The sequence below is a fragment of the Magnolia sinica genome, chromosome 4, assembly GCF_029962835.1.
Source record: "Magnolia sinica isolate HGM2019 chromosome 4, MsV1, whole genome shotgun sequence".
NCBI classification, from domain to species: domain Eukaryota; kingdom Viridiplantae; phylum Streptophyta; class Magnoliopsida; order Magnoliales; family Magnoliaceae; genus Magnolia; species Magnolia sinica.
In genome coordinates, this window is record NC_080576.1 from 3,565,375 (window position 1) to 3,592,826 (window position 27,452).

Here is a 27,452-nt window from a genome sequence, read left to right on the forward strand (position 1 = left end):
AAAAAAGTTTGAGTATCCCCTATAGAAACCTCATGAAGTCTAATTTTGATCAAAGTAGTAATAATATTTTAAGAACTAAACATGTAATATAGTTAATCAAAGACTAAAGACGTTCCATATATAGAAAGAAATGGGTTCAAGTACAAACCAAGCCACTAAGTTAGGAAACTGCTAAAATAAGTAAAAGTAAAGATGAAAAACCTTGTAATAGAGAGTAAAATAGCACGTCTTCTTCTTTCATTTGCAATTTCACGATTCTATTTCTATGAATCGGCGTTGGAGGAATGTCTTGACATTAGCATCGTCCCACTCTAGTGCGTCCCACCATTCCCTCTCTCCTTTGATCTCCTTAAGAGTGGGTGGGATATTATCAAAGAGAGGGAGCTTCTTCAGCTTCGGACATCCACGAACTCTGATAGTACATAGAGAATTACAAATGACTTTCCTCCTACAAATGCTCTTCAATTCTTTTAATCCACTCACACTCAATCTCTTCAACCTTGGGAGTATTATGCTAGTGGTGGTATCAGTTATGTCTTCAACGATCTCACCTTCTTCCCCTACCACCTCCTCCATCAGTTCACAATAGCGGATTTTAACTTGTTCAAGGTTTTGAAGGTGATTTAACAATTCAAGTGAGAGCAGATTCTTCAGGTTATTACAAAAGCCAATGTACAAGTTCTTCAGGCTTCCAAGGGTGCCATGTGGCATGATGCCCTTGTAGAGAGAACTTAAACTAGGCAGAAGCTTAAGGTCTAACGTCTCTAAGCTCAGGAAGGTGTTCTCATCATCCATTAAAATGCACTGCATCACATCACAATTACGGATATAACATTCTTTAAACTCCGCCGCATTTAATAAGCTAGAAAATTCTGACAACCGAGTGATATTGCACTTACTGATGCCTAAGACTCGAGTGCTGTTTGGGACCATGAGAGAGTTCTTATGGCTAACGAGATCGCAACCGTGAAATTCTACAGTACAGTCTGACGGAAGTGATATAGATTCTGAAGTCAGCCCAACCATGAGGTGGAAGCTTTTCAATGTTTGCCACTTCATAGATCTAACATAGTTAAGGAAGCTTGGCACATCTGCAATGTGGATGCTAAGATTTGCTAACCGGGTTAAGCTCTTAATTTCATCAATGCTACCTCCTCCTGTCTCTGTTGAGTTCGATGACCATCGCCATGGGTTCCCATACATTATTAGGTCTTCTAGGAGGGAGAGCCTGGATACAATCCCTGCTGGGAACATGTGAAGTTTATGCGTCCAAGAGAGTTCAAGACGTCTGAGGTTAACCAATCCTTCCATCCCTTGTAGCAATTCTTCAATGGGGGCATAATAGAGGTCCAACACTCTCAGTGACTTGAGATTTGCTAGTGAAGGCAGTTTCCTCAATCCTACACAATAATGCAAACGGAGTATGTGGAGGTTTGCCAAGTTGGAAAGTGACTGTGGAAGCTCCTCAATCTTCGTATACGATAGGTCTAGAACTCTAAGGCTGTTCATATGCTCAAAGAAGGAATGAGAGATGTACTTCAAGAAGCGATTTTCTTGCAACAACAAGGTAGAGAGTCTAGGGCAGTTCGGTTGACCTGTAAGTATCTCTATTTTGTTTCTCATCAATGATATCCTTTGAACATCTTCCACCCATTCCTCAACTTTTGGCATTTCCGTTAACCCGACATCGGCTTTCACCCAAAACCGAGGACTATCTCGTGTGATGCGAAGGGCCATATCTCTAACCAAATCATGCATCTTAACACATTCGCCATAAATTCCATCGGAAGCACCTTCCAACATGCATGCATATTGGAGTTCATTCAATATAGCATGCCCCTTATCCATTTCGGCTTCTCTGTTTCCCAAGTCATCTATAAACCCCTCCCCGATCCAGTTTTCTATTAGGCCCTTGCTGGGAATAGCAAAATCTTCGGGATACAATGCACAGTATAAGAAACAAGCTCGGATTGTGTCATTTTTTAGGCGAGTATAACTGAATTGTAGACGTGCAAACACATCTTCTTCCATGCTTCTGATCTCCGTCGTCGAACTTTGCAATTCATTCAACGTGTTTCTCCAAATCCTGATGTCATTCACCTCCCTCATACTCCGGCCGACACTGATGATTGCAAGAGGTAATTGACAACATTCTTTAGCAACAAGCTTTGATATTTCTTCTACTTGTGGAGAGAAAACACCACCACCAACTTTTTCCTTGAATAATTCCCACGCTTCCTCTTCAGAAAGAACTTCCACCTTAATTGCCCTTTGTGTTTCCATACCTTGACAAATTTCGAAAGAACGAGTCGTCAATACCAACTTGCAGCCATTTTCTACCTCAGGTTTTGGAATCCCTGCCCACTCTAGAGGAAATGCAACCCACATGTCATCCAAGATGAGCACAAATTTTTTCCTCCTCTTCAAAGCTGCAAATAACTCCTGCGATCTTCTCATTTCATCTGCATTGTTAGAGAACTCTATATCCAATGCCCTTGAGACAACGTTTTGAAACTGCTCCAAGTTTGAAGCTTTAGACACAGTTACCCAGATGACACTATCAAAAGCCGATGCTTCAACGAGTCGATTGAAAACATGCTTCATGATCGTTGTCTTGCCAATTCCCCCCATGCCATAAACACCAATTATTCCAACCTGAACATCCATCAACCATTCCCAAATCGCCTCCATTGTTCTATCTGCTGTGGTTCTACCAACTAACGTTGTTGTCGCTAAGGTCCTTCCACCATCTAGAGGTGAATCAGCAAACAAATCACTAAAGAGCCGGCCCTTCTCTTGAAGCTCATCCACTATCTTGATCCTTTCCACCGCAAGCTTGCTCAACTTTAGACGGGAATAGTAATTTGGAAAACACCCTCTCAAGCAACTCATGTTCTCTCTTGATTTTTCTTCTATGATATGCGCTTCATACTCTGCTTTTTGTACATTTTCCTGCCATAGTTGGACTTCATTCTTAGGCTTCTTCCCTGCATGTACCTCGCCTCTATTCAATTTCATCTTTATATCTTGTTCTTGGTGACTTAATTCTTCCATTTTCCTTCTTAGGGTATCCAGATTCTGTTTGAGGCTTTTGGCATCGCTATATAGTCGACAAAAAGGTGCCCATAGGTGCTTCAGAATTTCAATGATGGGTCCAATGACATCCATAGCCACTATCAACAGCATAAAGGGAGTGAATGATCAGCTATTGAATTGAGCAAAGGTAAAACTAGAAAGAAGAGAGAACTATGTTGGTCTGCTAACTTCTCATGCACCCTCTCCACATGCACCTATATACACAGCACATGTGCTGACCTGGCATATACGTAGGGTCATGATCTCAAGACTCAGACTAATCTGATGCTACTCAGACTCAGTATCACTCAATCCAGTTCGATACATGAATCACCCTCCTGAGTCAACCTGATTCCAGCGAGTCAGGCCGATTCAGACTCATCTCAAGACCAAATGACTCAGTCTGAGATACAGTCTTTTAACCATGTGTGGGATATTTGGGTGGTGCATATGGTGGCTGTCCCCACTGTGAAGATGATCACACGGGAAAATGAGGCTGATCTACTTGTCAAGTGCCCAACCTCTATATGAGAAGAATGGGTAGCTTTAGAAGAACTTCCTGACCATCAACATTTAATGTAGGATGTGTGGCCTGCCTGATGAGTAGATGGGCCTGCTCTCTGTGCATGGTCATTTTCAAAGTGGGGGCTGCCACATGCACCACTCAGATGTTCCACACACTTGCCTGGGTGGCTCGTGTGATGCCTGTCAAGGTGCTCTGGAGAGGGTGTGCATGTGTCTAGGACTATCAAACCCCAGAAGTAGGACGGCACTTGGGGAATATTAGCTTGACAGCCATTACCATAGTTTGGGATGTTACTGGAGCGATTGGTCTTCTCAGATGCAAATCAAATGCTCTAAGGCCTGTTTGGTAGACACCTAAAAATGTGTTCATCTCATATTAGCTCATTATATATATATATATATATATATATATATATATAGTCATGCTCCCCTGCGCACCTACGCACGTGCGCACATTTGCACACGTGCCATGGGTGTCTAATCTGAACGGTCCATGTGATGAGGAATCCCATAAAACCTTACAAGAAAAATTTTCACCCCGATCTAATATTCTGGTGGGCCATAGAAAAGAGAAATGCAAATCAAGGGAGGAAACTGTTTTCATTTTTCATGGCCCATAAAAGTTTTAGATCAAAGTAAAACTTGGGCCCTGGAGGTTTCAGGAGGTGCTGCTTCACATGAACGGTTCAGATTTCGGATCCACATCACGTATGATGGGTTCTCAAAAAAGTTCGTACGTAGTACGTATGAACTGGTTCGCAGGTGAGCGTTTCCCTATATATATATATATGTGTGTGTGTGTGTGTGTGTGTGTGTGTGTGTGTGTGTGTGATCCATCCATCCATTAATTAGAATGAGATGAACTCATTTTTAGGCACCCCGACAAAATAGGCCCCTGTTTGGGCGCCACTTAAAAAATGATTCAATCTCATTTTAGTTAATTTTTATGTGCATTAGGGATTATTATTATTATTATTTTTTTGATGAGGATTAAAAATTATCTTTATAATCAACAATGATGATCTGTAATGCATAATTACGATTTACTAAAGTGAGATGAACTTATTTTTAAGTGGTACCCCAACAGGCCCTAAGAGAGGAAATGGGCCAGAGGCACCTCCATGCTCCGGATCTCCTCAATAGAGTAATCCTAGCCCATATACAACTGACAAGGGTCAAAGATTGGATCTTCTGGCCTGGAAAATTTCCCAGTCATCATCCCATCAGCTATCAGATCCTAAGTGCATTTGCTCGAGTGAACCTTTTTGGCATTGGCTTTTCACACGTGCTATATAAGCACATGTGCGATATACAAGTTGCTATCAAAATAGGTGGGCCCCACTGTCGGTCGCTGGAGTGTTTGAAGTTTTATTGACAATAATGTTGCTACTGCAACGGATTTTACATTGTTTCCAGGGCTGTCATTGAGCAGGCTAGGCCTCGGGCTTTCGGGCCTGGCCCGCAAAAACCAGATTTGGGCTGGGATATTGGCTTGATGGCCGGGCTCAGGCTTAAAATGCAAGCCCGTTTTCATTCAGGCTGAGTTGAGACCCTGTACAGTTCTAGCCCGTCATGCCGGCCCAGCCCAACGTGACCCATTTCGGTTTGCAAGGCAAATTGGTAATATACCAAAGATTACCTAAAAAAAAAAAACCAACAACAAAAGCCTTCAACATCGCCTCTCTTTCCTGGTGCGGATTAGACGGACAAGGTCAGTATCCAAATCGCTACCGAAGTGACGTCACCAAGCTCTGTGGGCCCCACCATGATGCATGTGTTATATCCATACCGTCCATCCATTTGTAGAGATCGTTTTATGGCATGATAAAAATAATGAGATAGATCTAAAGTTTAAGTGGACCCCACCATAGAAAACAGTGGGGACAGTGACATCTACCGTTCAAAACTTCTTAGGGGCCACAGAAGTTTCCGATCAAGCTTATATTTTTGTTTTCAGTTTATCTATCTTTATGTTAATTTACGAATCGGTTGGATCTAAAAAATACATCATGGTGGGCCCTATAAATGTTTCAACGGTGGGTGTGACTGATCCCATGGTTTTCTGTGGTGGGTCCACTTGAACTTTAGATCTATATCATTCTTCTTCTAATGCCATAAAATGATCTCTACAAATGGTTGGACGGTATGTATACAAGACATGCATCATGGTGGGGTCCACGGAGCTTAGTGACATCACTTCAGTGGCCAAATGGCCACTGACCTTGTCAGTATCTAATCCGCGCCCCTCTTTCCAGCCTTCCATGCCTCGCATCTCTCTCCAACAACCCATATAAGAGCATATGCTATTATAGAAAAGGAAGGAATTAGGTATCACTTTTCATATATACAACATTAACATGAGGCTTCTAATTTTAATAGGATTTTACTGGTTTTAAAGACTTCAGCAGAGCTTGGGTGTTATTTCATTAGGGTCATATTCTATGGAGTTTTAGGACCCAAGTAGGCAAATTAAAAAATAAAATAAAAAGAAGTACGTAAAGGAGAGAGAGTTTAGAAACATTATGTGTTGCAAGTGTCTTAGGATGTGACACCTATTGCAAAAAATATTGATTTTAATAAAAAAATATATATAATATATAAAAAGTTGTTTGGAAAAACATCATTTTGTGAGTATTTTGGGAATAGTCCCACATTGGAAAAAGAGAAGAAGAAAAAGTACTTTATATGAGAATGATGGAGTATTATAATACTTACCCACATGGTACAAAAGAGAATGGAACTTGCGTTACGCACTGGAACACCCGCTCGCGCTTGGGCACGGGCTCGGTCATGGGCTCGGTGTGAGGGCATGGGCATGTGAGACAGTGTAGCTGTAGAGGCGCTATTGGCGCACTTTACACCTTGTGTCGCAGAGGGTCGCTCCTTCGCGACCTTGAGCGAACCGGAGCGAGACGTGTGCGAGTCGTGGTGCAACTAAGTGGCTAAGGCAGATAGATGGCTGGACGAAAATCTAGAGGATTGAATGAGAGTCCCTCTGAATATATAGAGGCTGAAAATATAGTTGTTACACAAATGTGTAACAACTATGGACTTGATTGCAGGAGTTATGCGGAAACTGCTACATGGCTAGCTGCTGTCTCACAACAGTCAGCATGCAGCAGATTAATGGTCATGCACAACAGTCAGAAAACGGCCATAAAACGGCTAGTTTTCTCCAACAGCTAGAAAACGGTCATGGGATTTAATTCCTTGGACCATAACCCCCAGCCACCATAGCTTATAAAAGGAGGGCCTAGATGGGTTTCCAAACTATCTCTTAACCCACTCCAACAGACTCATACGAACTAAGCCAAAGCCACTCTTCTCATATACAGCAATAATTCCAGTAGTATAGCAAGGTTCGTCTGAACCATTGTTTGAGAATTAAACCAGAAGTGTGGTCTAGAACGTTCATCTAAACCAGTAGCTGCTGAAGATCAGTAAAAATAGACCAGTACAGTGGTCTAAGTTCCAAATAATCTTCTTCTTTTCTTTCTTATTATGAGATTTTTATTTTATTTTTTTATGTATTTCTGCCAGACTGTGTAACAGAGTTCCATTAGTGAGCCTTTGTGTTTGCTGAACACAGACCCACATCAAGCTCATCGTATCCTAGAAGTAGTTTGCTTGTAACCTATCAGCATACTCAATTCACTTGAGTAGGGGCAAATAACACTTTAAGGACAACGTTTCAGACGTGCTTCAACCTATCCATATTTCAGATTTATTTGCAATTTTCGGTTTCCACATTATACAGAAATTATATTAATTTGTATAATTGCCTCCGATGTGGAAAAACTATAGAAAGAAGTTGTTGCATAAAACTGAGGACTACACACTGGAACAAATCCAGAAACACCTTAGAATTGAGGAAGAATCTCGTATCTGCAACAGAAAAAATGATAACGGGAATGCCTCGTCTAAGGTATATGCAGTAGAGAACGCTAATAACAAGAATTCCGAGAAGGACGATTCCCTAAAACCCAATAAAGGGAAATTCAAGACAAATGCCCAAAAGAAGAACGAAAAGTTCAAAGGCTCATGCCATATCTGTGGAAAAATCGGGCACTATGCTCGAGTATGCCGATATCGCAAATCTAAAAAAGAGGCAAGTGCAGTAGAAAAAAGCGATATTGTGGCTATGATCACTGAGGTGAATACCATCCAAGGTAAAGTTCCAGGTTGGTGGTATGATACTGCCGCTACAGTACATATGTGCTATGACAAATCAGCCTTCAAAACCTATGAGGAATTGACCGATGGTCAAGAAGTCCAAATGGGTAATGAAGTTCGATTGAAGGTCGTCGGCAAAGGAACTGTCGAACTGATATTCACTTCTTGAAAGAAAGTGATTATGACTAATGAACTGCACGTCCCAGACATGAGGCAAACTTAGTTTCTGGGAATCTTCTGGGAAAACCAGGCATAAGGGTGGTGTACGAGTCAGGTAAACTGATTATGTCTAAAAATGAAAATTTTGTCGTAAAGGGATATGCTTGTAAAGGGATGGTTAAGTTTTCTCTGAATGAAAGTAGCACTTCTGCGTATATGGTTGAATCCGATGGACTGTGGCATGATAGACTAGCCCATATAGGGTATAGTACATTTGAAGTTCATGGCTAAAAATGGTTTAATCTCATATACAGATAATGAAACCGATAAATGTGAAGTGTGCATATGATCCAAAATGACGAAGAAACCTTTTCCAAGTGTTAAAAGATCGTCTTAAGTATTGGATCTTGTGTACAGTGATATCTGTGAGTTAAATGACATTCTTACTCGTAGAGGTAAACGATACTTTATAACCATTATATATGATTGCTCTAGATATGTGTATGTTTATCTGTTAAAGAGTAAAGATGAAGCATTGAACATGTTTAAAATATATAAAGCAGAAGTAGAGAATCAACTAAATAAGAAGATAAAAATTTTCCATAATGATAAATGAGGAGAATACTTCTTAAATAAATTTGATAACTTTTGTGAAGAAAATGGACTGATACATCAATGTACAACACCATACACACCTCAACAAAATGGAATAACTGAAAGGAAGAATATAACATTAGTGGAAATGGTCAACTCAATGCTGATAAGAGCAAAGTTGCCACTAAATCTATGGGGTGAGGCACTGCTTGCAGCATGCCATATACTAAACAGAATTTCGTCTAAAAAATATAAAATATCTCCATATGAAACATGAAAAGGTAGAAAACCTAACCTACGATATCTAAAAGTGTGGGGGTGTCTTGCATACTGCAGAACTCCTGATCCAAAAAGAACTAAGTTAGGACCAAGAGCTATTAAGTGCGTCTTCGTAAGGTATGCACAAAATAGTAAATCTTATAGACTTCTAGATATAGAGTCTAATACAATAATAGAATCAAGAGATGTTGAGTTCTTTGAAAACTCACTATCCTTGGAGTTAAAGGATAATGAAATCTAAACTCCTGATAGAAAACCAGACAGTACAGCTCCACAAATAGTGAAAGCTCCTGTTGAACCTTGTAGGAGTCAAAGAACAAGAATAGAGAAGAGTCTAAGAGATGACTACATAGACTCACAACGTATCATTTTCCATCTTCTAGAAGGAGATAAAGAAAATGTTATAAGAAAAATACCTATAGTGATGACTATAGAAGATGATTCTAAAACATATAAAGAAGTTGTATCTTCTAGAGATTCAGCTTTCTGGAAAAAAGCTATAAACGATGAAATGGAATTCATACTATCAAATCAAACATGAGAACTAATAAACTTACCTTCAATTTTTAGACTCATAGGTTATAAGTGGGTATTTAGGAAGAAATATCACACTGATGAGATTATTTAAACCTTCAAAGCTCGACTAGTATCTAAAGGTTTTGGACAAAAAGAATAGATATATTACTTTGACACATACTCTCCTGTAGCTAGAATAACATCCATTAGGATATTATTTGCACTAGCTTCCATACATCATCTTCACATCCACCAAATGGATGTTAAGACTGTATTCCTTAATGATGACCTCAATGAGGAGGTATACATGGAACAACCTGAAGGATTCATTCTACTAGGAAATGAAAACAAAGTATGTAGATAAGTTAAATCTCTACATGGATTAAAACAAGTACCAAAACAATAACATGAAAAGTTTGATTAAAAAATACTATCTCATGGTTTCATGCATAATGTAGCTGACAAATGCATATATTTTAAGGTAAATGGTAATTATATCGTTATTATTTATCTGTATGTTGATGACATGTTAATAATAAGTAATAAAATGGAAGGTGTGACTGAAACAAAGAGGTTTCTATTTTCCGTATTCAAAATGAAGAATCTTGGACAAGTTGATACCATCTTAGGTATCAAAGTTAAAAAATATTGTGGGGGTTATACTTTGTGTCAATCTCATTATATTGAGAAGATACTAAAAAAGTTTAACCACCTAAATATAAAGGAAACATAAACCCCATTTGATCCAAGTATCAAGCTAAAAGAAAATACTGGAAGAACAGTTGCACAATTAGAATATGCGAGTGCTATAGGGAGTCTTATGTATGCTATATAATGCACTAGACCCGATATCGCATATGCTGTGAGTAAACTTAGTAGGTTTACTAGTAACCCCAGTACTGAACACTGGAATGCAATTAGTAAAGTCCTTGGTTACTTAAAAGCAACAAAAGACTTAGGACTATTTTATTCAGAGTTTCCTATCGTATTGGAAGGATATACCGATGTGAGCTGGATATCGAGTGCAGGGGACAACAAGTTTACTACAGGGTGAGTATTCACCCTAGGAGGTGCAGCTATATCTTAGGGATCCAAGAAATAGATTTGTATAACGCACTTAACTATGAAGTTTGAATTTATAGCCCTGGATGCAACAGGCAAAGAGGCTGAGTGGCTAAGAAATTTTCTATTAGAAATTCCTTTCTGTGTAAAGCCTATATCAGCTATATCATTACATTATGATAGTGAAGTCACATTAGCTAGAGCCTATAGCGGCACATATAATAGTAAGTCTAGACATATCAGTCTTCGACATGATTATGTCAGACAATTGATTCGAGATGGAATCATTGCTATTTCCTATGTGAAATCCAGCAATAACTTGGCAAATCCTTTCACTAAATCTCTACCGAGAGAGGTAGTAAATGCTACATCTAGAGAGATGGGGTTAAAACTCTTCAACCAAAGTTCCACCAGTGATGGTAACCCAACCTAAAGTCAGAAAATCTCTAATTTTAGGTTTAATGGGTAAGAACAAGTCACTGATATGTGGAAAGTTTTTCAACACTACATTATAAAACCTCATCCATAATAGATAAGTGCTGAGCGTTACGAAAGAGGGTTGAGTCTTAGAACTCTTAATGAAATCCAGTCTATAGGACAAGTGTCTTATAGTAAGGAAGACACTGGAAGAATTTCACCTATATGAACATAGAGATGGTGCCGTCTCTCATGAGAGTTAGGAGTTTTCTCTCGAGATTGTTCACGAATTAGGATAAGTACATGGCCATTAAATATGTTGAGCAAGATTGTGGGAACTCTAACAAACACATAGCGAATATGTGTGTGGTTTCTCCGACTCTATTATCTAGGAATAACTGGTTCAACGCTGCGGTTACCAGTCATTTTAAAAGAGTTTTGAGATACTTACACTAAGGAAAGATTAAAATCGAAAGATATCTTTCTTTATGCATCTAAGCTGATTATTCTTGTAGAAATGTTTAATCGAGAAAAATATTTTTAAAAATCAAGTGGGGGATTGTTGCAAAAAATATTGATTTTAATACAATATATTTTAATAATAAAATAATATATAATATATAAAAAGTTGTTTGGAAAAACACCGTTTTGTGGGTTTTTTGGAAATAGTCCCACATTGGAAAAAGAGAATAAGAAAAAGTACTTAATTTATATGAGAATGGTGGAGTATTATAATACTTACCCACATGGTACAAAGGAGAATGGAACTTACGTGTTCTAGTGCATAGCACTGGAACACCCGCGCGGGCGCTCGCGCTCGGGCTCGAGCACGAGCACGGGCTCGGACTCGGTCTCGGTCACGGGCTCGGTGCGAGGGCGTGGGCATGTGAGGCAGTGGGGCTATAGAGGCACTAGTGGCGCACTTTGCACTTCGTGTTGCAGAAGGTCGCTCCTTCGCGACCTTGAGGGAACTGGAGCGAGACGTGTGCGAGTCGCTGTGCGACTAAGTGGTTAAGGCAGATAGATGGCTGGACGAAAATCTAGAGGATTGAATGAAAGTCCCTCTGAATATATAGAGACTGGAAATATAGCTGTTGCACAAATGTATAACAGCTATGGACTTGATTGCAGGAGTTATGCAGAAACTGCTGCATGGCTAGCCTAACAGCTAGAAAATGTCTAGTTGCTGTCTCACAACAGTCAGCATGCAGCAGATTAATGGCCATGTACAACAGTTAGAAAATGATCATAAAACGGCTAGTTTTCTCCAATAGCTAGAAAACGGTTAATTCCCTGGACCATAACCCCCAGCTACCATAGCCTATAAAAGGAGGGCCTGGATGGGTTTCCAAATTATCTCTCAACCCACTCTAGCAGACCCATACGAACTAAGCCTAAGCCACTCTTCTCATATACAGCAGTAATTCCAGTAGTATAGTAAGGTTCGTCTGAACCATTGCTTGAGAATTAGACCAGAAGTGTGGTCTACAACGTTTATTTGAACCAGTAGCTGCTGAAGATCAGTAAAAACAGACCAGTGCAGTGCTGAAGATCAGTAAAAACAGACCAGTGCAGTGGTCTAAGTTCCAAATATTCTTCTTCTCTTCTTTCTTATTATGGGATTTTTTTTATATTTATTTATGTATTTCTGCCACACTGTGTAATAGAGTTCCATTAGTGGGCCTTTGTGTTTGCTGAACGCAGACCCACATCAGGCTCGTCGTATCCTATAAGTGGTTTGCCTGTAACCTATCAGCATACTCAATTCACTTGAGTAGGGGCAAATAACGCTTTAAGGACGGCGTTTCAGACGTGTTCAGGCTATCCATATTTCAGATTTATTTGTAATTTTCAGTTTCCACATTATACAAAAATTATATTAATTTGTATAATTTCCAACAACACCAAAATCTATAGCTCAACTGGCAGACTGAGTGGAGATACCTCATTTCAACACTTGAGGTCTTGGTAACGATCCTGGGGTGGTTAACATGGAGTGTGTGTACTCACATGTTTGTGTACTAACAAGCTAACCCTTTAAAAAAAAAGAAAGTGTCTAGGAACGTGTGGGGTGAAGTGCAGGTAAAAAAATCAAACATCATTTTTCTTGCAAAAGAGACGTGACTTAGAATATTTGCTCTTTCAGTGAGGGGTGGTGGCGACACAATCATGATTTTTTCAGATTCGGCTGAATTTAAGAGGGGACAGTGGGACGATGGCATATGCAACAACCTACTGCCAATCATATGTTGACAGTTAGATCACACTATCTTCCTGCTTTTTATCATCCCAGACTGCTCTCATGACCCTCTACTTGGTAGGTACATCAATTGTAGGGATGCAGATTGGCTGGTGTATCACACACCAGCTATATAGCTTGTGTATTGACGTCAGCAAGTTTTGTGGTCCTGTCATGAGATATGTGTTATATCCAAAACCGTATTAACATATTGGATGGCAAATAGATGTCATGGTGGGCCCTATGATTTTTTCAATGGTGAAAATCATTAGCTGCTATTTCTGGTGTGGTCCACAGTACCGTTCATCCATTTTTCAAGATCATTTTAGAGCATTAGACAAAAAATTGAATCATATCCAAAGCTCAAATGGACCACACCAGAAATAGCAGTAAGGATTATGATTTTCACTGTTAAAAAATTCGTAGGGCCCACCATAATGTTTATTTTCCATCTAATATATTAATAAGGTCACAAATACATGGATGAAGAGGAAAAACAAATTTTATATTGATCTGAAACTTCTGTGACCCCCAAAAGGGTTTCAATGGTAGATGTTTAATCCTCCACTGCTTTTTGCAGTTTGGTCCAATTGATCTTTAGATCTCTTTTATTTTTTGACTCATGACTTAAGACGAGATATAAAAAAGGATGGACAGTTTAGATATAACACATACCTCATTATGGGACCACATAACTTGCTAACGTCAATACACCAGTTATATAGTTGGTGTGTGGTACACTAGCCAATCCGATTCCCGGTTGGATGGGCATGCAAAGTAGGGCTGAAAGTCAGGCGGGTTGGGTCGGGTTAGTGCTCAACCCTAACCCAACCCAAGGTTCCTATACCTCAACCCAAACCCAACCCAACCCAATCTCGGGTTCAAAATTCTCAACCCAAGCGGGCTCGATCGGGTTGGTCGGGTATATACATGCTAATATTTTCGTTATTACGTTAGTTTATTATATTTCAATATAGGACTTATTTTTTGTATCTATAATTTTATTAATTACATATGTGATTATTCATTATAAAGAACTTCATTTTTTCTTTTAAAAAACAAGCTAAAATATAACACAACTACTCCTTTAAAAGTCATGTAGCATAGCACGAAGTCTATTTGGGAGAGAGAAATCTGGCATACCTTGTTAGCTTGAGTCCTTGGAAATGATGTGGACAAATGAGACTCGACATCACTAGTGCGCCTTCAATATAAACGATCCACGCTCAATTATAATTTATAAGTAACTTATATATTGATCCAGTTCAGGTTTGGTCGAGCAACCTGAGACCTCAACCCGAGCCCAACCCAAGTTTTATCGGGTTGGTGTTTGTATAGCCCAAGCTTAAGATTTGACCCAAATATTCTGTCCGAGCCCAACCCAATGTCGGGTCAGTCACGGGTCAGTCGGGTTGAACCCGCCCAACTTTCAGCCCTAATGCAAAGCAAGGAAGTGGATTGCGTACTACCCCAGGTTGGACGGATGTCAGTTCAAGCAGGGCCTTTGTGCATTCCAACATGATATATGTCTATTATCCACGCTGTTCATCCATATTTCAAGATCATTTTAGATTATTAACCCGAAAATTAGACAGATCAAAGTATCAATTGGACCACACCAAAGGATGCAACGGTGACAATGATGCCCACCGTTGAAATCTTCCTAGGGCCCACCATCATGTTTACTTACCATCCAACCTGTCCATAAGGTTACATATGCCTGGATGAAGGGAAAACACAAATTCCAGCATGATTCAAAACTTCTGTAACCCCCATGAAGTTTTTAACGGTGAGAATTCAATCCCCACTGTGTGGTCCACTTGAGCCTTAAATATGCCTAATTTATGAGCTCATGGCTTAACATATTCTGAAAAAATAATATTAATGGCGTAGATAAAACCTATACATCACGATGGGCCCATAGAACCCCTGCCAAATGGGCCGTTTGATTGAGTGGGTCCCACCCTAATATTTAATATTTATGTAAAGTCCACGCTGAGCCAGGTGCGTCACCCCATGTTAGGTGTTACCTAATGTTAGGTAAACTGTTTTTAAACTCCGAGGCTAGACTTTGGTGGGGCATCTAACGGTTGGAATGGATGGACATCTATCCCATTTGTTTTCTTTGGTATGGCCCACTTGAATCACATGTCAATTTAATAGTTAGGATTTAGAACTAAATTGAGATTAGGAATCTAGTGATCACAGTAAATTTATCAAAGCCCTACAAAAAAAAAGAAAAAAAGAGTCCCCCTCACTCCATCTAAAGTACAAAATTTATTTAAAAAAGAAAAGAAATATTATTTTGGAATGGATTTGGGTGTTGACGAGTGATGTTTATCTCGTCTCCCGTGAATCATCATTGTATCCGGATATGCTCGACACAAGCAAAAATATATTATTGCAATCTATTCAGACCACATTATCATATGTTACGTTGAATGGGACAGTGCTGACCAGATCAGTAATAACATAACCAACCATAAAGCAGTAAAACAGGATTTTCTGCTTGCGGCGGTACGAGAGACTACGCTCATTTATAACCATAGCACCTCCGAAGGTTGTAGCTCCGAAGGTTGTAGCTCCTTCCGCATTTATTCCGTTTGCAAGAGCAACCTTGAATATATATATATATATATATATATAAATATAACCAGGATTTTTTGCTTGCGGCGGCGGTACGAGAGACTATGCTCGTTTATAACAATAGCTCCCCCCTCCCCGAAGGTTGTGTGCTTCAGTGCTTTTATGTTTTAGGCTCATGATAACGTCCCATAAGGTCGAGCTGTGTGGGCCCCTCCGTGATGCGTGTCGAAAATGTACCCCATCATTCAGATGCACCATTCCATCGTGGGCTCAGGTCTCAAAAATCAAGTCAATCCGTGACTAGTGTGGGCCACACCACATACAAAAGTTGAGACGGGCCGTGCACCATTAAAACATTCATAATCATTTTTTGGGCCTACTGAGATGTGGTTTGCAAATCCAGCCCATCCATTATGTGTGTCCCACTTGGATGAGGGTTCAGACCAAGTTTCAGCAGCATTCAAAGCTCAAGTGGGCCCCACCAAGTGCTTTTATGTTTTAGGCATGTCTTCACATGATTTTAGATGGTATGGCCCACCTGAGTTTCGTATATGACTGATTTTTGGGATATCCCATAATTTAGAGGGGACCCATCAAATGCTCGGTGTTGATGGTCGACACGCATCACGGTGGGGCCCACACAGCTCGACCTCACGGGAGCTTATTGTGAGGTCGAGCGCATAGTACCTTTTCCCTATATATATATATATATATATATATATATATAATGAGCAGATCCACACAAGTTCGCATGGAACTTGTTGAGGTCAAAATCTGGACCACCTTCCACTCAATGCTACGAACCTCCAACGAGCCCTGGTCCTGCATAAAGGGGTGAGAAAAGGAGACCCTAGCTCAGCCGGAGGATCCTTTGATGCCTAAGTCAGGCTAGGTAATCTGGGTCTAAGTCGAAAGTAAAGAAAGGGTACGAGATATTGCGTACTTGTAGCAATGGGGTATTTATACTTGTGGGTAGAGAGGATTGCGTCCGTTAATCTCGGCACGATTTACTCAATCACGCGGATATTGTAATCGTGGAGATATTATCTGTAATCTCTGTGTCGTGTGGCGTATCATGTCTTAAGGGTGCGTATCTTTGGACGAGATCTTCAGTCACGTCTACATTTAGGTTAGTCTCCAGGCTCGGCACATGGAGTGTTCTCACCCAGGCTTGGTCTCAACCTGTCTGGACCCAAGGCTGAGTACTAGTATTCAGAGTGTCAGCCCAAGCTTGACTTCTTCTTGTCTAAGCCTGAGACCGAGTAGTCGGAGTTTCCTGTCGGAATGCTCGGGGTTGGAGTCCATGGGATGTCGTCCTCAGGCGCGGAGGACGAGGATGAGGACGAGAACTCGCCTCGGCCTACTAATAGCCATAACTCAGAGGTCGGTTCACACTTGATGTGATATTCTCCTTCCGAGCCTTGATGTGATATTCTTCCGAGGCTTCAATAACTGACTCGAGTAGCTCAGACTGACCCTGATTATACTTGTTCAGATTTTCCCATAACAGAACTCATGCAAACTTTTTGAGAACTCATCATAAGTGATGTATGTCCAAAATTCGAACGGTTCATGTGATGCAGTAGCCCGGTGAAACCGTTGGGGCCAACTTTTACTTTGATCTAAAACTTTGGTGGGCTATGAAAATGAAATCAATTTCCTCCATTGATTTGCATCTCTTTGCTATCGCCCACCAAAGTTTTAGATTAAGGTGAAAATTGGTCCTATGAGATTTTATGGGATGCAACATCACATGGACTATTCGAATTAGATGTCTATGATGACATTTGTGCACAGGTGCGCAGGTGAGCTTGCCTCTCTCTCGGCGGTACCGCACTCAGAGCTGGGCATTTCTGACCCGATCCGATGGATTCGACCTAATCCGACCCGATCCGTCTTGATTTGAATCGAATCGATGGCCTAGATCGGTGTGGATCGGGTAGGTCCATTCGGATCCGAAAGATTTTCGAGTCGAGTTTGGATTGGACTAGATCCGACCCAATCTGATCCGGAATCCGATCCGATTAGATCCAATTCGAACTGATCCAGAATTTGAACCAATTTGAATATAATTTTTTTCATACCTGTTATCTTGACTAAAGGAAGGAAGCGCAGATAATAGAAGAGGTAGCGGAGGACTGAATCGCCATTTTGGAGTAAGTTCCGCCCTTTTGCGTCACAAATAGAAGAAAAAAGAAGAAGATGGAAGATGGAAGAAAAAGAGCTTTCTTCTTCAGACTTTTGGTTTTGGAGTAACGTTTGGTTTCGTCTTTCTCACAACTCTCGACTACATTTGATGGTGTCTGTGGGTCCCACTCCTTTTTTCTTTGGGGACCACAGATTATTCTAATCCGTTGATTACAACCAGAGGAACTGAGTAACACTATCTGGAAGAGTATGTACTTGATCATACATATCCATCCACCCCATCTACTTATAGGATTCATGGGCCTTGATTGTAATGGTCATGTTGCAGGGCCCACACTAGATGGAGATAAATCCGGGTCGTTCTGGTTAATAAATGATTTTCTAGTTGGATTTGACTGTTGTAGATTTTGATTTATAACTGTTCATTTTATTATTATTAATTAGATGGTTTGAAATGTCCAATTAGCCTATGATTCCTATATATTATGTCTTCTACAGTGGAACCCATAATTCTATGGTATTGATTGAGGCACATATATTCCATGTGGGCCACCACATGGGTGCATGAGTTTGATCTTAGTATGGTGATGTTCTAATGTACTTTTTTACTTTTAATAATTATCAGCTTGATCTAAAACTTTCTTGGGCCATTAATGATCAATCAACACTATTTCTCATGGTATGGTCCACATAAGAATTAGATCTCATTAATTTTTTGGATTACAGTCTAAAATTATCTGGAAAAACGGATGAATAGTGTGGATATCAAATATATGCATCAAGGTGGGCCCTATGGTAAGGGCCGCACTGTCATGGGTGTGGTCAGGGCGTACATAATCTACCTTGGTGATAAAGATGGTATGTATATCCATGCAGGTGGAATAGAATTTGGAGGAGAGATATTTGACCGAAATCCTCTGAATCACTTGTATTTTGCAGTGCGTAGAACTCTCAAACTTGTGGAGCCCACTGTCTTATATGTCAAATCCACTCCGTCCATCAGTTCTTGTCATCAATTCCAGGGCATTTTGAAAAGTATCAAAGGGATTCACAATTCAAATGGGCCACACCACATGGAACAATGTGGATGGAATTCCAACCATAGGTTTGTAGATGGGTGTACTATGGTATGTGTGTATGTCTATTATCAAACTCGTTAATCAGTTGTAACTTATGAGGATGAAGTTTAAAAAAAAATCAGCCTCCTCCATATATCAAGCGGGCCACACCATGTGAAGTTAGCAGTTTTTAGAAGCATGTTTACATTCTCACTGGTATGGCCCAAGTTTTTATCAGTATTTTTTTTTTAAAAATTTACGGTTAAAATGGTGATTATCACACAATGAACGGATTGGATTTACATATAAAACATGGTGGGACCCACGGGGCATGGAGCGTTGCGTAAAAACAGGTGTTGTTGAGGATTCTGACCCCATATTTGGGATGAGGCGAGTATAGGTTTACTAAATCCTGATGTAGAGCGGGTCGCAGACAGTTTCATGGCCAAGATGGATCAAAAAAGGCCCAGTCGACGACAGAAGTGATTCGGGCCGTCAGACCTTAGATCGGGCGTATCTCGCAATCCGAAATGAGTTATTTGACATAAAATATATGATTTTGGGGTAAAACGAGCTACTTTAGCCAACCAACCCCGCTATGCCGGGTTACACAGCCCAAAATTGTGAAAAACCCCTGGATCGACAGTTGTTTCCCTGTTTTAATTTCGTTTTTACTATAAATAATAAGTTTTAATTTGATTATAACTCTTCATCTGTCGGGTTTTAGGAGTTGCGCCCAACGTGAAAAGAGCTTAGAATAATCAGGAGAATGGTTTGGTGAAGCCAAATAGGACACTTACTATTTTTGGCCGAAAACCTTGCGCACTAGTAGACATCACGACCGTCTATAAATAGTAAGTTTACTATTTATAGTAAGTCGCGAATTCTAGGAGTTTTAGCTGCAGTTTGATTCTAATTTCTTTCCCATTGCTCGGTACCCCTATTTAAAGGGTTGTGAACTTGTTTTTATTAATTCATTAATCAAATTCAAATTTATTAGAATTTATTTCTATTTCCTGGTTTCTTTCCTCGTGGATTCGAGAAGTCTCTTTGAGGAGTCCAGAGAAGTTCCGTGGATTCGGAATAGTTATCCTCTTGAGGAAGACACTGCTCGACCTCACGTCCTCCCTTACGTCAATTTAGTATCAAAGCGAGGTTTCTCCTCGTATCGATGACTTCTAACGACGGGTCGAGCAACAATCCCATGGACGGTGCTCCAGGGAATTTACCTTTAACGGCGACAGCTTTCGAAGTAGCACAACGAGAAAATCAGCAAGCCATGCAAGGGCTGCAGGCTTCCATCGACCGCATAGCGGATCTCTTGGCGAAAAATCTAAGGCAACTCCGTGTTCCTGGTGGTAATCCTTCACCGCCAATTGCTGAAACTCTTAATCGCCCTGATCACAGGATAGTACCAGCAGTGCATCCAAGGGTCATTCCTGAGGAAGGGGGCTCTAGTGAGGAAGAAATCGACGATATAATCTTCCAACACCTCAGACATGGCGGCGATCGAGTAGATCGAACGGATCGAGAATTTAAGATGCGGGTTGATATTCCTAGCTTCAATGACCAACTACACATTAAGGATTTTCTCGATTAACTTTCTAAAGTTGAGCGATTTTTTGACTATATGAACATCCCTGAAGCAAAGAAAGTCAAGCTTGTGGTCTACAAGTTGAAAGGAGGAGCTTCAGCTTGGTGCGAATAACTGCAACTCGCACAAACCAGGCAGACGAAAGCACCAATTCGCACCTGGCAACGGATGAAGCAGCTACTACATGCCTGATTCCTCCTTAACGATTACGATTAGGTATTATTCCAACAATACCAAAATTATCGACAGGGTAGTCGGTTGGTGAGAGAATACGCAGAAGAATTTTACCGCTTAGTGGCGCGTAATGATTTGGTCGAGACTGAAGCGCAGCAAGTCACTCGATTTAACGGTGGATTGCGTATGGCTATCCAGGATCGGGTCCAAATGTAGTCCGTCTGGACGATGAATGATGCGATCAAGTTGGCTACTCGGGCAGAAGCGCAACTTGAACGTCCTAATACACGGACTTATCCTACTGCAAGGATCCCTATGGCAGGTCCGCCCTAGGGAACTGCACAACTGAAGGGGAAGGAGCCCGTAGGAGCACGCACTCAACCTCCTATGTTTGAGAACCAAGATCAGGGAAGCGGGTAAGCTAGACCTCAAAGGGGCGTATCGACTGCTGCTGATCTAAGTAGAATCCCGAACCCCTATGCTCGGCCAAGGCCAGATAACTGTTATCGTTGTAGCCAATCGGGCCACCTATTAAATACTTGTCCCCAACGAAAAGTGGCAAACCTCGCCATCAATGATGGTAGTGCTGATAACGCCTATGAAGATCGAGATATTGAAGAACAGGAGCATACCACCGAGGACGAGGCAGATGATTTAGGTTGGGTTCAGCAAGATCACAACGAGTCGCTCGTCGTGAGGCGTCTATTATATGCGCCAAGAAAAGAAGTGCATTCACATTGGCATAACATCTTTCGCACTAGGTGTATGGTGAATCGAAAGGTTTGTGACGTGATCATTGACAGTGGAAGCAGCGAGAACATTGTCTCCAAGGTCATGGTAGAAAAATTGTAATTGAAAATGGAGCGTCATCCCTCTCTATATACAATCGGTTGGATCAAGAAGGTCAGCAAAACAAAGGTAACTGAACGGTGCACCATATCCTTTTCAATTGGCAAACATTATAAGGATGAAGTAGTATGCGATGTGGTTGACATGGAAGCATGTCACATACTACTCGGTCGGCCCTTGCAATTTGATTGCGACGCCACTCATAAAGGGCGAGATAACATATATATCTTCATCAAGGACGGCCGAAAGACCATATTGCTTTGAAAGTGTTATGATTGACCCATTGCCTAAGGACGTCTAACTCTAAGTTGGTAAAAATCTAAGGTATTACAATATTGGCTCCTATGGATCCAGAGGGACCACCTGAAACTTCTAAAGTGAAGAACTATTTTCTCTTAACCATACGGGACTTTGTGGAAGAATCCAAAGAAACAGGACAAACTTATGCATTAATTGTAAAAGGGAAAGAATTCGAGCCTACCATCATCCCTAAAAGACTAAGGCCCCCGCTACATGAATTCAAAGAAATCTGGCCCGATGACCTTCCCGATGGGTTACCCCCCAAGCGGGATATCCAACATCATATCGACTTTGTCCCTAGCTCCAGTTTACCTAATCGTCCTCATTATCGAGTGAATCCAAATGAGTGCGAGATTCTGCAGGGGCAAGTAGAGGAGTTGATTCGTAAGGGTCTTATTCGAGAAAACATGAGTTCATGTGATGTACCAACTCTATTAACTCCAAAGAAAGATGGGAGTTGGCGCATGTGTGTCGATAGCCGAGTCATCAACAAAATCACCATAAAATACAGGTTTCCTATACCACGGTTGGACGATATGCTGGACGTGCTAGAGGGTGCAAAAATATTCTCTAAATTGGACCTAAGGAGCGGCTATCATCAGATTCGAATACGGCCGAGTGATGAGTGGAAAATGGTCTTTAAGACCAAGGAAGGATTATACGAATGGATGGTTATGCTCTTCAGTCTTTCGAATGCGCTTAGCACATTTACGAGATTGATGAACGGAGTTCTGAAACCTTTCATTGGGCAGTTCGTTGTGGTTTATTTCGATGATATTTTGATATACAGTCAAGACGAAACCACCCATATGGAACACCTCAAGAAGGTCCTTCAAGTGCTTATTAAAAATAAACTGTATCTCGATTTAAAAAAGTACAACTTCATGACTGATAGCCTATTGTGCTTGGGTTTTGTCGTAACATCCACAGGCATTCGGGTGGATGAGGAAAAGGTGAAGGCAATCAAAGAATGGCTGGTTCCCACAACTATTCACGAAGTGTGAAGTTTTCATAGACTGACGACATTCTATTGTCGGTTCGTGAAAAATTTCAATACCATTGTGTCACCAATCACAGATTGCATGAAAAAATGGCAGTTTCAGTGGACTGACGAAGCCAACAGGAGCTTTACCGAAATCAAGCGCAGATTATCCACGACCCCAGTTCTTGTACTTCCCAACTTCGACAGACTGTTTGAAGTCGAATGTGATGCCTCATATGTCGGAATTGGGGGAGTTTTGTCTCAAGAAGGTAGGCCGGTAGCCTTCTACAGTGAGAAACTTAGCGATGCACGCAAGAAGTGGTGTACATATGAGATCGAGTTATACACGGTGGTCTAGGCACTACGACACTAGAGACATTATTTAATTCAAAGGGAATTCATACTTTACACGGACCATCAAGCTCTCAAATTCATTAATAGTCAAGCTAACATTAACCGTGTGCATGCTATATGGAACTCGTTTTTGCAGGAATTCACGTTCATACTAAAACACAAGTCAGGGCAACAGAACAAAGTAGCTGATGCACTGAATCGCCGTACAACTTTGCTAGTTACTATGAGCAATGAGGTTGTCGGGTTCGAGCGCCTCAAAGACGTATATGCTGATGACGACGACTTTAAGGACGCATGGGTTAGATGCAGAGAAGGTCACCCCGGTGACTTACATATACAAGACGAGTTCCTTTTCAATGGAAATCGACTGTGCATCCCGAACAGTTCGCTAAGGGAACAGATAATCTAAGAGCTACATGGAGGTGGCCTCAGTGGACACCTTGGACAAGACAAGACGTGAGCTCTTGTGAAAAAATGGTATTATTGGCTGCAATTGGTAGTGATGTGGGAAAGACAGTCCAACGTTGTTATATTTGTCAGACCTCCAAGGGACAATCTCATAATATGGGCCTCTACACCCCGTTACCCGTGCCTGACGGCCCTTGAGAGGATTTATTTATGGACTTTGTACTTGGTCTCCCACAAACACAACACGACATGGATTCGGTGTTCGTGGTAGTAGATCGTTTCTCCAATATGACACACTTTATTCCATGCAAGAAGACTTTCGATGCAACAAACGTGACGAATCTATTTTTCAGAGAAATTGTGCGGCTACATGGGGTTCCCAAAACTATTACTTTTGATCGTGACACGAAGTTCATAAGCCACTTTTGGCGGACTTTGTGGACTTGATTTGATACACGATTTCAGTTCAGTAGCGCCTACCACCCACAGACTGATGGCCAAACTGAGGTTGTGAATCGCACGTTGGGAAACCTTTTTCGATGTATTTCAGGAGAAAAATCGAAGTAGTGAAATTTGGCTGTCTCAAGTGAAGTTTGCATTCAACAACATGGTGAACCGCTCGACAGGAAAATCCCCATTCCAGGTTATTTACGGACTAGTACATCGTCACACACTAGACTTGGTCCCTCTGCCCAAGCTTTTAGGCATGAGCATTGCAGCAGAACATATGACTGACAAGATCATGAGCATTCATGTGGAGGTACAGACCAAGCTACATGCCTCAAATGAAAAGTATAAGAAGCAAGCGGACAAGCATCGGCGACAAAAAGTGTTCGAGGTGGGCGACCAAGTAATGGTCCATCTACACAAAGAACGATTTCCAACCGGAACGTATAACAAGTTGAAGAATAAAAAGATTGGACCGGTACCAATCATCCGAAAGATCAATGATAACGCCTATGTTGTTGATCTTCCAGATGACATGACGATTTTACGGACTTTCAACGTCGCGGACCTGACCGAGTATCATGAACCAGCGCAGGATGAGAACTCGAGGACAAGTTCTTTTGAAGTGGAGGGGACTGATGTAGAGTGGGTCCCAGACAGTTTCATGGCCAAGATGGATCAGAAAAGGCCCAGTCGACGACAGAAGTGATCCGGGCCGTCGGACTTTAGATTGGGCGTATCTCACAATCCAGAATGAGTTATATGAAGTAAAATATATGATCTTGGGGTAGAACGAGCTACTTTAGCCAACCAACCCCGCTACGCCGGGTTACACAGCCCAAAATTGTGAAAAACCCTTGGATCGACAGTCGTTTCTCTGTTTTAATTTTGTTTTTACTATAAATAGTAAGTTTTAATTTGATTATAACTCTTCATCCATCGGGCTTTAGGAGTTGCGCCCAACGTGAAAAGAGCTTAGAATAATTAGGAGAACGGTTTGGTGAAGCCAAATAGGACACTTACTATTTTTGGCCGAAAACCTTGCGCACTAGTAGACATCACGACCGTCTATAAATAGTAAGTCGCGAATTCTAGGAGTTTTAGTTGTAGTTTGATTCTAATTTCTTTCTCATTGCTTGGTACCCCTATTTAAAGGGTTGTGAACTCATTTTTATTGATTCATTAATCAAATTCGAATTTATTAGAATTTATTTCTATTTCCTGCTTTCTTTCCTCGTGGATTCGAGAAGTCTCTGTGAGGAGTCCAGAGAAGTTCCGTGGATTCGGAATAGTTATCCTCTTGAGGAAGACGGTGCTCGACCTCACATCCTCCCCTGCATCAAATCCACATGCTCGGGGGAGCCCTGTCCATCCACGTATAGAAACCTGTGCCAATAGCACGTGTTCTTGATCATATCTTTCTATCATGCTCGACATACTTTCTAGAATCTTCTCTCGAAGAAAACAATGTATTCCACAACCAAAGTGGACTACACCATACAAATAAAAATCGACAATTAGAAAAAATTATAAGAAAATCAGTCTATATTGTTGGTCATGCGAGGAGAAAAATGACCTTTTCTTTTTAATCAGAGGATATAAACATTATTTCCAACCAGATGGAAAGATCAGATCTCGCACAAGTGTTCTCAGTTGGCATGTGTGATTCGTGTGGAATAAAAAAGAAAAAAAACACGAGGACCAAGGGGAGTATGTTGAAAATTCTCTGATCTTTCTTCTTCGGACTTCTGATTTGGAGTTAAGAAGAAACCTTTTCTTCACATGTCGATCGCCTGTCCCTTTTGTCAATTTTCTCTTGAAAACTGGATTGATTCAAACAATGCCCAATCCGATCCGACTCAGTTTTCCCAACTGAGTTAGACTTGGATCAGATCAGACCATGTACATTTCGAATCGGTTCGAGGCAAGTGACCCAGACTCAGTCCCGGATCAGATCGAGTTCGGGTCAGGCCATTGAAATTTTGGATCAGATCGAGTTGGAGCCAATCCGATTTGACTCGGTCCGATGCCTAGCTGTAACTGCACTGGGGTGATTCAGTAGCCAGAAAGCCTGAAGGTTGCAGCCACCATTCAAATTATTGAACTTCTTATATGTGGAAAATCAGAGAAATGACGAGTTGTTTAGCATCACCCTTCATTAGTTGATTCTTCAAGGCGGTTATCTAGAATAACAGACGGTAGGGGGTTATCTGGAATAAATGACGATAGTGTTCAGTTTTGCATCAAGATCAGTCGCGGAAAATCCTGTGTACCACGTAATCCACAGGTTCGCAGAAAATCCTGTGTACCACGTAATCAGGTTCGATGTCGAACAAACATTACAGTGGGTCCTAGGAGGTTTCTAATGGTAGACATTAAATTACTACTATTTTCCTGTGGTGTGGTCCACCTGAGATTTAGATCTACGTAATTTTTGGGATCAAGCTATTAAATGATATGAAAAAAATGAATGAACGGTGTGGATCACATACATCATGGTGTGGCCCACAGAACACCCCATCAGCTAGCCAAACCGCCTCCGTGTATTTAGCTCGAAAAGTATCAGCGAAGAGAGATGTACAACTTTGATTTTTACAGCGCCACCTTGATAATTACATGAAATTCACTCCAACCATTATATTTCACACAATAACTTATGCTTAAGCCCCAAAAATCACACCCATCTGTGATTTACGTGGGCCACACTTATGGAATCAGTTTGGATGGCCAGTGTTGCCCTGCACACTCTTTCCAAATCACGTGGTACACCTGAATCATAGATGTCGCTAATTTTCGGGACCTTGATTTAAGGTTGGGTGACGCACCTACTAGTAAGAATAGATTTTAGCTGGTTATTATTATTTTTTTATTATTAAGTTCGAATTGTATTTTGAGGAAAACCTTGGAAGCGAAAATTGATTTCCATGCCTTTTACACCCTCAGACGCGAAAGGCAGATATCCATGGAAATTGATTTCTCTTCCAAGTTTTTCTGTCGGCCAAATAGCCCTCGAACTCTAACTTAGAATAACAAGGGAAATAAAAAGTAAATAAATATAACCACTAACCTGTTCTTTGGATTCCTTGGTAGATAAAAGAAAAAGAAAAAACGCCGAAGTATCGCAAGTATCGGAAAGAAAATGTTTTAGCAAGAGGGGACAGAAGAACAACAAGGATGAGCATCGGTGGCGACGCCACAACAAATGTTGAAGCTAAAAAAGCTTCGGGATTCGTCTGTACCTAAAAAAGAGCATCGGTGGTGACGCCTCAACAAAGATGAGCCCTCACCATGATGTATGTGTTTTATCCACATCATTTATCCATTTTTTCAGCTGAGTTTAGGGCATGATCTCAGATATGAGTTAGATCCAAATCTCGGGTGGAACACACCAAAGGAAATTTTCACGATTGGATACTCACCGTTAAAACTTTCCAGGACTATTGTAATGTTTATTTACTAAAATCTGTTGATCAGGTCAAACAAACTTGGACGAAGGAAAACCCAAATAGCAAT

The 27,452-nt window shown here is 40.9% G+C and overlaps 2 protein-coding genes across 2 annotated transcripts in view; both read right to left on the minus strand.

Moving 5' to 3' along the window:
- Positions 1 to 27,452, minus strand: part of LOC131242177 (probable disease resistance protein At4g27220) — an 89,478-nt gene that overhangs the window by 213 nt on the left and 61,813 nt on the right. The gene's annotated exons all lie outside the window — the stretch shown is intronic.
- Positions 209 to 27,089, minus strand: LOC131242178 (disease resistance protein At4g27190-like). Its single transcript, XM_058240657.1, has 2 exons — positions 27,007 to 27,089; positions 209 to 3,173 (listed from the first exon to the last, which is right to left on the minus strand). The coding sequence occupies exon 2, from the start codon at positions 3,166 to 3,168 to the stop codon at positions 250 to 252; it is 2,919 nt and encodes a 972-aa protein (XP_058096640.1). The 5' UTR covers positions 3,169 to 3,173; positions 27,007 to 27,089; the 3' UTR covers positions 209 to 249.